Source organism: Phaethon lepturus, unplaced genomic scaffold (genome assembly GCF_000687285.1).
Source record: "Phaethon lepturus isolate BGI_N335 unplaced genomic scaffold, ASM68728v1 scaffold30675, whole genome shotgun sequence".
NCBI lineage: Eukaryota > Metazoa > Chordata > Aves > Phaethontiformes > Phaethontidae > Phaethon > Phaethon lepturus.
Window position 1 is genome coordinate 1036 of NW_010540316.1, and position 11422 is coordinate 12457.

Genomic DNA, 11422 nt, shown 5'->3' on the forward strand with positions numbered 1-11422 from the left:
AGGAAAGGGAGACATGCCGGGCTGCTCAGGGCACCGAGGAGAAAAATCATTTAACAATTAATTGCAATATAAAATTGCAGAGAGCTCGTTCCTAATGAGGAGTCATCTGCAGTGTTTCAGCCTCAGAAATCATGACTGCCCTTTTCCGTGGTGACAACCCTGCCCTCCGCCTGCCTGCGGCAGAAGTCCCAGACCACGAAACGCCTGCAAGCCCGGCACCATTTGTCCCAGGGACTCCTCCGTTTGCGGTGTTACGCTTCTAAAGATGAACATTTGGCTAGGCTTGGGTTGGGGACAGGAATAGTTAAAATGTTTTTGCACGCTGGAGAGCTTTTACCTAACACTTCCGCATGGGAGGAATTTAAGCCATGATTAGTTGAGCCTCTGGTTCGGGGGCTTTGATCCCACTGCTACAGCACTAGCAACAGCTACATACATACTATTCTTTTAGATAACTTTAGTCCAGATTTTACTTGCTTTTACCAGGACTGGCCATCGGACAGTGATTTCTCACAAGCCCTCTTTCCAGCCTTTTCTCCTTTTCTCCCTTCCTCTGCAGCAATGGCATTAACTGGGGACGGTTTCGGAGCTGGAGACTTCCAAGTCCAGTTACAAACAGGTCCCTTGACACCAGATCAGGCCAAATATTCAGCCACGTCCCACAGGCTCTGAGGCCAGGCTTGTCCCAAAAGAAGAGCGGGGACAGGAGCTGTCGGGCCCGGCTGCCACAAGAGGTCCCCGCACGCTCGCTGGAGAGCTGGGGAGAGCAGCCCGATCTGATGGGACTCTTCATTCACACCTTATTTGGAGATACTGCCTTTTTCACCCAAATTTCGAGAAGTTTTCCAGCAGTCTCCAAACGGCCTCATTTTCTGCAGGGAGGCAGCTCAGCCTGGTGACGGGTGACTGCCCGTGCCCGCTCCCAGCAGGGCAGGGGACTCCTTCCAGATGTCAGCAAGGACGTGCTTAGGTCCATCCCGTCACGCCGTGGGGACCACAGCTAATCCCATAGCAGGGGCTTCACAGCCAGGGTGTAAATTGAGGGTGCAACAGTTTTTTCAATAGCTGGACAAGTAGCTTTTTTCTCCCTCTGACAGGCTGGAGATTCTCGGCAGCACAGCTAGGAGAGAGAACTCATTTTCCACGATAAAGGGATGGCAGTTTATTGATAATCCCCCATATGAATTCTGCCAGATAAACTGTGTCTTCCCCCAGATGCTCCCCACTACTCCTGGATGGGATTTTGGGTGTGCTTTCACACCTCTGCCACCCATTACACGAGAAGGAGCCTGCTCAGCTCCCAAATACCTCCTGGAGCTCGCCCTAGCCAACAGATGTGGGAACTTCTGACACGGCACAGTCCTTCTGGCAAGTCATGCTCCTGTTTTTGGAAAGCCTCCCTCCCTTAATCTGCCTCTCTCCAGCCAGGGAGGCATAAAGTCCATCTGCTCATCTAATGCCAGACCTGGCTCACACCTAAAATAATTGGAGGAGTCCAAGATCGCAAAACAAATCAAGCAGCTTGGCTTCCAAACTTTAATTAGTTATCCTCTTCATCCCTATCTGAACTGTGTAACTGCTCTATCTGCTAGGCCATAGGAAGTCAGACAATGTAGGAAAACTTTACTCTATATATCCACATTTTCATTCAGAAAGTCTGTAACTCCACACTTACGAAGGGATCTACTATACAAAATGCACACCGTGTATGGCAAAGCATGCCCAGGCGTTGCAGAGGTAGCTGTGAAGAGAGCTGAAATCAATGCAAACTCGAGCATCTGCCCCTTCCAGCCAGAAACACCTTCTTGACGTGGAAGCTGGATATTCTCCAGGTAGAACTGGGGATACCCTTGCTGTGGCCACAAGAGAAAGGCACACCGGTCTCTGTGAGCGTGGTGAGCAGAAGGGTTTCTGCTAGCACTGACAGTGTGGAGAGTTTTTATTACCTTTTTCCCCAGCCCTTAGCTCCATCTCCCCCTACACATGCAGCTCCAGGATTCAATGCAAGAAACACCAAAGTGTGCATCACTTAACCACTGACCTCAGGACTTGACCTTGTCTGGCAGAGGAAATCATCTGGCTTTGCACTGTAGCCTGTCCGTTTGCCCTGCTCAAGCCTGTGAGCTTGAACTCATGAGGGGAAGACACTTCTCTTCCTTCCCCCAGTGTTTTGACCAGCCCTGCAGGTGTTCTGCTGCCCAAGTTGGCCATCCTTCCTGAGATCTTTCCTTGAATAACACAATGTCTCCTGGGATCTTCCCTGCACCAGGATGCTCTGGTGCAGCCCACCAGCGCACTGCCTTCTGCAGCCGGGCATGCAGGAATGCCCCCTCACCCAAGGGCCACCCAGGCAGAGCCTGCTTTGCCCACATGATAAACAACCCCATAGCAGGTTGCTCTGGATGCTCGTGCGTTTGGCCTTCTTCCTTTTTCCCAGCACTGGAAGTCTTTTTTCCTCAGGATTTCGGCACAAGGGATCTGTAGGAGAAACTTGTGACAACAGAACAGCATCCCTAAGGATGCTGCGGGCTCAGCTGCCTCTCAAGGGCTTGGGCTGGGCCAGCTGCCATGATTTGGTTGCACAAAGGATGTGCTCTCTCCTCCTCACTCCAGTTGCGCAGGTATGCTGTGAGATAAAAAATTCCATCAATAGACACATTGACAGGCAAAAGACCTACAAGCACAGCAGCATGGGCAGTTTCTTCTATTTCTCCTCTGCTTTCAGTAGCTGACATGCTCCAAATTTGTCCACTTACTGAATTGTTTATCTGCTGCTATTAGGAAGGTTTCAGGTTCCTCCTTTCCTTGTGGTGAACAGCGAAATGAGGGGCCGGGTGTCTGCCCAGCCGGTATCTCATCTCTCACCATTGCCAGATGTGACTGCTTAGGAAGAAAATGTGAAACAGGACATATAATTTTTCTTACCCTGTAAGCAAATTCATTCCCACTAAGTATTTCCTTTTCCATGTCTTCTTCCCTTGTGGGATAAACATATTTTTTTCCTGTTCAGTTCACCTTTCTCAAGCTTAAGTAATTTTTGATGGATATCTATGTGTTTTCTGGTTGCATCATGATGCCACATGCTTTTTTTGCAATTCAGACAGGTTCAGAATGAGCCCTGCAAGGTGGAAGCATGTCTCAGCCCCTACACCCACTCCGTGCAGCATCACACGTTGCTAAGCCCACTCAATTCCTCCTGCATTACGAATACAAGCACAGGAGCTCCCTAACTGCATCTCCTGCTGCTGCCTGCTCCGCAGCTTGGAACAGGTTAGGTTCCCTCCTGAATTCTCTTGTTATTAATATCACAAACCAAGCTGTTCTGAGAGTGGTGTCCCATTAATCATTTTAGCTCTGCTGCAGTTTTCACCCCGCTTCCTCTTCCCGTGCCTGAACGGTCTTCAATAACGTTTGACTCTGTGGGTAATGCTCGGTTAAAATTCGGCAGGTCTGCTAGGACAGGGAAGGACCCTGACCTGAGCAAGCTGGGGGCAAGCAAAGGTGGGACGAGGACACAACCACACAGCCATGGCTGCACTACAGCATAAAAAAATGTGCTACAGCAGCTGATACAGTAGAGACTTGAAGGGAGGAGAGCTGCCCCCATTAAATCTTCACCTCTAAACTTGAATTTTCCGGTGTGATGGCAACACTGGAGAGACACAGCAAAAGTGAAGATATCTAATAAAATACGAGGGCAGCTCAGCAGCTTGCGTGAGTCAGCAGCAATGTGGGCGGCAGGTCCAGTCAGAGATTTCCGATGCCTACCTGGGCTCCGTTCGCCTTTGAAGGCACCACTTCCTTTTGTTCCCTTCCTACGCGTAATCCTGCTGTGTGTTACAAGCAAAAGTCTCAAGCGCTCTGGGTGTCTAGCTCTGGGTTACTTAACAGAGGGTCAAAAGCTGCTTATAGAGCATCTTCCCAAATATCTGCCTCCAATACCACCCCATTGCCTGAACCCCTCGAGGGCATATTGCGTGTTCCTGGCTCCCAGAGACGCAGTAACGCAGCATCCCTGCAGCGAACCCAGACCTTCCCTCATATCCCAGGCCCTTTTCAACTTTCTATCCTTTGCCGTTACCTTTGCCCCTGTCAGAGGTAGGGATTTCACTTCACCTTTCTCCCTTTGCACTTTACAAAAGCCTTTCCCCAGGCGCTCGGCCACATCCAGCAGCATCCCTCGGCATCCGGCAGCCGAATTAGCTGCTCATCCCCGCAGCGCGAATGCCACCGCACAGGACCGGGCTCTACCTGCCTCGTCCTGAAGCCTCCCACAGCTGCACACCTTTGTACCTGCCGCTTTGCCGGCACGCTGCAGCTTTCATCCGTAAGCAAACAACGTTTTTCAGCGATTTCTGCTGAGTCAGAGAACGCCGCCGCGAGGGCTGCTGCTGCTCCACGTGGGAACGCGCTTCTGGGAAATAATTACAAAGAGTTTAAACAGGGACGCTCAGCAGCCAAATTGCTTCACGCTCAGGCGCCTGGCCAGGAAGGAAAGCCACTCGTTGGTGCTGTGAGAAAACACCTCGCACCCGCGCCCATCCTGGGCGTGCAGCGCCCATGGGCTGAGGAGCACTCCTTACCCGGCAGCGCGCCGGCACCCGGCGTGCTCGCGGCTTGGCGGCTCTGATGAAGCGAGCGGCTTCACAAATAAGCCAGTTTGCACTTACCGAGCATCCCCACGCGTGCCCTCTTCTTCAGGCCGTGCCCACCGAAGGATTTTTATCCACCTCCGCCTCGTTAGGTTTGGGAACGTGCCGCGTGGCAGAAAGCCGGTCCCTGCGAAGCTCCGGTTCTGCAAGGGAGATGATGGAAGCACACTGCTAGTAACTTTTACCCCCTAAATTTTGAGGCAGATTTTAAGGTTGTGAAACATATCGACTGTGAAACAGAGATAAGAACTGGAGTAGACACAAATGCTGAAGGCGTCACTCCCGTTTTTTTTGCAAATCCCACTCTGTTGCAAAAATAGTACAGCAAGCAGCACGCCGCTCTGCGCAATCCTCCATGGACCAAACAGCGGGACCCCGTGCCTGGACATCGGTGGGCTGAAACGTGCTCGTGCAGAAGCAGAGCTGGGACGTAAGGCACGCGCAGAGGTGCCAAACACTTCATGTTTCTTCAAGTCGATGGAGAGAGGGGCTCTGTCTTACAAAAAGATCAAATTAAATAATTTTAAATGTTATAGAAATATATAAAAAGTAGTAATATCATTCCAAAGGGCTGCAGAAATACGTTGCACTGAGCTAGAGCACTTTCCATCAAGAAAAGGGGCAATGGGAAGATGCAGCAGGGTATCACTGCATCCACTCAAGTTTCTGTTCACATGGCATACGACGTATCTGGTCTTTAGACCACACCCGCACCATAATTCCTACGTGCCCTTAATTCTTTTGCAATTCTAAACCGGACCAGAATACACTTAATTAGGTGCAGACAGGTTGCAGAAATCAGATAAGACTCGCTGGCAGGTGGCAGCTTCCATGAGATGCGTCTTCTGACGGACGGGGACGTTGTGCAACCTGGGGAGAGCATCACCCAGCCGTGGGCTGGCAGCAGAGAGAGCGCTTGCGATAAGAGACGAGGGTGTCACCTCGGCGGAGGAGAAACGCATGGGCAGCGGCGGCTTTCTGACGCGGGGGCCGGGCGCCGGAGCCCCCCACGGTGGGACCGGGTGAGTACCCGCCAGCGCTTCTCCTAAGGGACCCGGGAGTGGGGCAGCGGCGCCGTGGGGATTCGCAGGAGCAAGTCACCACCCCACACCAAAACCTGATTCGAATGACCCTCCTCTGCTCCATTTCTCCCTTTTTTCCCTCTCCAAAACAGAGAAGGAGATTTCTAATCAGCCTCTCAGCTGATTGCTAAGGCAGGGGCAGAGCTAAGGACCAAGGCGTTTGGCTCTTTTCTAGCCCAGGAGGCGTTTTGGGCAGGAATTACTACTTTCATGGCAATTAGTGCAAATAATAGCATCTCTGCACAAACGCTGGAGAGGTTTCGGGGACGCTGAAGCGGCTCGTCAGACCCGGGTTTGGGGGAGCCGCGGGCTGCGGCGGCAGCACCTCGCCATAAATAATTGTATTTATTGACAACGTGAGTGTGGTCGGTCGCGTTGGCTTGCTCACCGTGTGCTGCTGTTGAGTTTAATGGCACGTGGGGCCGAACACAAAGAATTGGGTTACGCCGGAGGAGAAGAGGGCAGAGGAATGGGTTTTAGGCTTGGAGATGCGGTTGAAGAAGTGGGGAAATGTGTGTTTTCCACCCACCGCGGGTTTTTTCCTGCAGAACCGGGCGTTTGGGACCTCTCTAGCACACAGTGTTGACCCACTCCCAGCCGGGGTGGTGGTGGCCATACATTTTGGGGTGGGATTGTGCAGCAGCGGCACAAGGGCGGGCAGGGAGGACCATCTGCCGAGGGGTGAAAGACAGCGCCTACAGGAACCGCATCCATGGCGGCCAACCCCTCCATCTGCTCGCCCCCAGCCACCAGCAAGGACGGCGAGGACACCGTAACCGCCGAGGTCTGCAAGGAGGCTGACGTTGGGGATGGCGAGTGAGTACCCAGTGGAGGGGAATCCACGGCCTGGCCTGCAGGCAGCAGGGGTGGCATTGCCATGGCAACAGCCGCCATGTTGGTGGCTGCCATGTTGGTGGCTGAGGGAGCAGCACGTTGGCTGCGACGCACCAAGCCTCAGCTCCCCGGGGCACCCACCTCTCTGCCTCTCCCGCAGGCTGTTGGAGGTGACGGTGGCCGGCTACCTGGTGCTACTGGTGAGGAACAAGAACGAGTTCAGCGCCCTGGGCAGCAAGTGCCCCCATTATGGTGCCCCGCTCAGCAAAGGTAACCCTGGCGCTGGGCGAGGGGACCAGCCGTGTCAGGGAGGTCAGCTCTCACCGCGCGGCTGGTGGGGGCCTTTCTGCTGCAGGAGTCTTCAAAAGGGAGAGGCTGCGCTGCCCCTGGCATGGCGCCTGCTTTAACATCAAAACCGGAGACATCGAGGACTACCCTTCTCTGGACTGCCTTCCCTGCTTTAAGGTGACTTCTCGTCTCTTCCTCCTCCCAGCTTGGGCCATGTCCTCCTCACGTTCATTCACTCCCACAAGCTCCATAGTCTGGACACCACCCGAAAGGATCCTGCCCTGGCCACAGCTCCGTGGTCCGGGTCACACAGAGCTACACCTGGGATGATTTCTTGGGATCGTGTAACTCCCTGTCTTAAAGCTCCTTTCAATCAAAGATGACGTCGTACATCCTGGTACACATCACAGCCAGCACAGCTCTTTTGTGCCCTTAGGATGAGGAGACATGAGCTCCTCAGTATCATTTGACATCCAAGATCCCTACAAGTCACTCTCGGTGTATCAGAAACAGATGGCCCTCTGAACCAGACCCTCCCAGGGAAGCTCCTACCACAACGCCATGAATGCAGCACTTAAATGCACTCTCCTTTCACCCCTGAAGGTAACAGTGGAAGATGGAAAGGTGTTTGTTACGGTGAAAAAGAAGGTACTGACCTTCCCTGCTGTCACTAAGCACAAGAAGCACCTTGGGCTAGGCATGATTTCAGCATTTCTCGCTTACTTTCTTGCAGGATCTTGAAAGCAGCGTGAGGGTGAAGGACACGAGCAAGCGATGCCTTCTCAACTGGGACATGATGCTGCTTCTGGGGGGAGGTCAGTGAAGTGGTCTGTACTGTGCCCTCCCCACAGATGCTGTGAGCTGCCACTCTCTTCTCCAGGGAGGACTTGCCGCCTTCCTCCTACTCCACAGTGACATGTAAGAGGGCTGAGATGAGCATCTCTTGTAGGTGTGGCTGCCCTGGCATGTGCAGAGACACTTTGCCAAGAGGGCTTTACTGGCAGGATCATCACGGCCACCAAAGAGAAACATGTTCCATATGACAAGTCCAAACTGAGCAAGGTTTGTACGTGAGGAGGGCAGGACTCTGCCTGGGTACTCTGTGTGAATTAGGGACATGGCCCACACTCAGGGCCAGGCTGAGCAATCGAGTGAGCCGTTCTGGCAAAGCAGCAGGAGTGCTGAGGCACCCACAAGGAAAAGGGATATAATTTCCAGCTAACATCTCACTTCTTTCTCCCAGAAAGTCTTTGATCATAGTCTACCATAAGCTAATGGTTTTATCCCCTTTCACTGAGTTCTTCCCACTAGAGTTTTAGTTGATGGGTTTTTCTGAGAGGGGCAAAATGATGATGGCGATGGCCCAATGTAAGGAGCTGTGATTTACTAAGCAAAATTTGACTCTTATGCAAACTTACTTCCCAGTAAACGCTGCAAGAGTATTGCTGTCTGTAAGAAGTGCTTTGTTTCATATTTCTGTTTTATTTCCAGGAAATGAACTTGAAAGCTGAGGACGTCTACCTGAGGAAACCTGAATTCCTTGATGCTCAAGGCATAGAGCTCTGGACAGAGAAAGAGGTACAGGAGCAGCCGAGCTCAGTCCTCAATGGCAGTCCTGCCCCTGCCGTGGGGAGGGGATGCCCACACCTGCAGGCATAGCACTATACTTTTAGAAATGAAGGTTCTGCGTAAGTACACACATTATCTTCTGGGACAGCGCTCTAAGGTGCTCTAGGGACAGTGTGCATGCCTTGGGAGTAACACATCTCTGATGTGAGGGACAGATGTGCCCATCACATGCAAAAAGGGTGACCCTTGAAACTAGCCTTCTGCACATCCCTTAGAGGAACCCAGATTTGATGCTGTCATACTTAGTGCTCCTAAAGCCTAGGACCCGTAGGAAGTGAAAGAGAGGATTCCAGCATTCCTCATCTCACCTGGGTGTGCAGAAATAGGGCATGGAGTCACAGGCAAGCAGAATGGGTTGATGTGGCAGGACACCAGTGAACCAGAGGTACCTGTCTAACCTTTGCCTCCCTTCTCTCGCAGGCAGTGTCGGTAGATTTCCAGAAACAGAAGGTCCACTTCATGGATGGGTCCTCTCAGAAGTACAATTAGCTTCTCATTGCAACAGGCAGCCAGTGAGTGCACAAAGCATTTGCCACACACAACATTTTAGACAGGACAAGAGGGCTTGGATGTCTTCTAGAGACGTGTGAGAGGGTGGTGGTAGGAGATGAGACAAAAGGACAGGATGGGATGACACAGCCAAGGGATTGCATGAGTTTGTGTTCCCCCCTCATTCTTTCTGTTTCATTTCTAATCATGAGACATATCTGGATTGTCTTTCAGCTCCAGCTCCCTCAAAGTCCCAGGTGCAGACCTGCAGAACGTGTGCATTCTCCAAACTCCAGAAGACTCTAGCAAGATCTTAGAGCTGGCAACTGGGAAGAATCTTGCGATCACAGGAGCTTCATTCCTAGGTACCAGGCTGGAGTGGATATCAAGTCATCAGTGATAGCCTTGAAACCCACTGCTGCTGTGTGTGCAGATTAACTGGAGGCCCTCGGGGAAGGGATGTTCATTCACTGCCTGGCTGGGTTCCTCCCTGGAGCCCTATAGCTGGTGGGGGTATGTGTTACACAGCACGCACTCACTCTGTCCTCTGATAGCCAGAACCTTTGAGAGCTATAAACAGTTCCTGGGCATGGACAAAGGGAAATATGCCTTATGAAAAGGTCACTGTCCTCCCCAGAAGCACTGGGAAAGTGAGGGGGTAAGGCACAGAAAGGGAGCTATTTTGTACACAACCAGGAACTGTTTGCATTTCCCAATATCTGGGTCTGTAGTGCATGAGAACGAAGAACAGAGAGGCTAAATACCTCAGCCCAGAAATGCATAGAAGAGCAGTTAAGCACTGGCACTACGTCAGATTTTTCTCCTCACCTGGAAAGGGAAAAGGTTTCCAAGGAGGAGGGTGCAGGTTCATGCTTGCAGCAGGCTTACCTTGAGCATGCCTCTCCCTTGCAGGAATGGAGATAGCTGCCTGCCTCTCAGACAAGGCTGGTACCATCTCAGTGGTGGAAAAAAAGGAGTTCCCTTTCCAGAACGCGCTGGGTCCTCAGGTTGGAGGTGTCACCATGAAGGTTAGGAAAACCTGGTGCTAATTTCTAGGATGGAGTACACATGCTACCCAAGCAGCCCTGTGATCTGCAACAGCCCAGGAAATCCATCCCCTGCGCTGAGTCATAACCCTGCGTGCCCAGCCACCTTGCTCACCTAGAGCTCACTGAAGGAGCACTGCACACACGGCTGGTCCCAACCTCCCCCACACACCTCACACTCCCCAGAGCTCAGCTTCATCCCCAAGCCCTGCTCCATCCTACACCCACCTCACGCACCAGTCCGGACTAGGACAGGAGAGCGAAGCCAGGCTTCCAGGCACCCTGCACCAGCCAGGGACACAAATGAAACCTCTCTGCAGCCTGGAGCAGCAGCTGAGCTGCCTGCCTGGATTTTGGCTGGGTACGGCTGTTTTTACAACAGTACAGCCTGGAATTTCCTAGTGAATACTCAAACCAGCTTCCTCTTCCTTTTCAGATGCTGCAAAATAAAAGGATGAAGTTTTACACGAAAACAGAACTCTGTGAGCTGAAAGGATGGAAAGGTCAGCCATGCCAGTGTGATCCCTGAACTGCTAATTTTAGGGGAAAAAACCCAAACTGAGGTATAACGCAGTGCCTGTCTCTAGACTTCTCTCTCCTACATCTAAACCCTCACACTTATTTTTCATTGAGTACAACTCTTGGGCTCAAAGGGCACCAGTACATGTTCATATTTCAGGGACAACAGCGTGATTTTTCTCTTACATCCCTGGCAACACACATTAGTTGGACAAGGTGATCTGAACCTGGGGAAGAAAAAAGACAGCAAAGAATGAGGCAGCAGGGAGGCTGCAGGAATTAGGACAGAGTTTTTAACCCTTTATTAACAATTCTTGCTTCTTTCCTAGGTCACAGAGGCTGTTCTTGCCAGTGGAGGGAAACTACCTGCAGATGTGGTAGTGGTGGGAATAGGTAAGACATCCCGGTTGGGAAGGGGAGGTGGCTTTGGGAACGGGGAGAACAGCCAGCAAGCCCAGAGCATCCCAGTGCATTCCCAGGACACCATTACCTGAAGTCTCTTTCCCACTCTGTTATAATCCAACCCTACATCTTGGCCCCAAACACCTGTAGAAAATCAGCAGCCTGCGAGCAATGGGCAGGAGGAAAGGAGCTACTTACGATCTCAGTATGATTTTGGCATGCTTGCTGAGCTCCGCAGGTCACTGCCGGGTTATCAGAGCATGCCTTGTTCTGGGCCCTGGTTTTATTGCCCCTGGATTAGCTCAGCACCGGCCCAAGCACCGGTCACTGCTGCGAGTTGCTCTGCTCCAAGCAGGCTGAACAGGCACCGCAGACACGTGCTTGCTGTAGGGCCAAGGCCAAGTTTCCTCCCTCCTTTGCACAGCTTTTCTGCATTTGTCCTTGCTTCTCTCCCTGCAGGGGTGTTCCCCAACTCGGCATT

At 52.1% G+C, this 11422-nt stretch overlaps 1 protein-coding gene across 1 annotated transcript in view; it reads left to right on the forward strand.

Annotated features, from left to right (window-relative positions):
• Positions 1-6446: 6446 nt before the first annotated feature.
• The window catches only part of LOC104621031 (apoptosis-inducing factor 3-like), a 6759-nt gene continuing 1783 nt past the window's right edge, over positions 6447-11422 (forward strand). The window contains 14 exon segments of the mRNA XM_010287411.1: positions 6447-6550; positions 6729-6838; positions 6924-7033; positions 7460-7504; positions 7590-7671; positions 7806-7918; positions 8348-8434; positions 8906-8997; positions 9209-9339; positions 9887-10002; positions 10457-10526; positions 10867-10932; positions 11401-11420; position 11422. The exon segment at position 11422 is cut by the window's right edge and continues 80 nt beyond it. Of these exon segments, the coding sequence (XP_010285713.1) occupies positions 6447-6550; positions 6729-6838; positions 6924-7033; positions 7460-7504; positions 7590-7671; positions 7806-7918; positions 8348-8434; positions 8906-8997; positions 9209-9339; positions 9887-10002; positions 10457-10526; positions 10867-10932; positions 11401-11420; position 11422 (1147 nt within the window).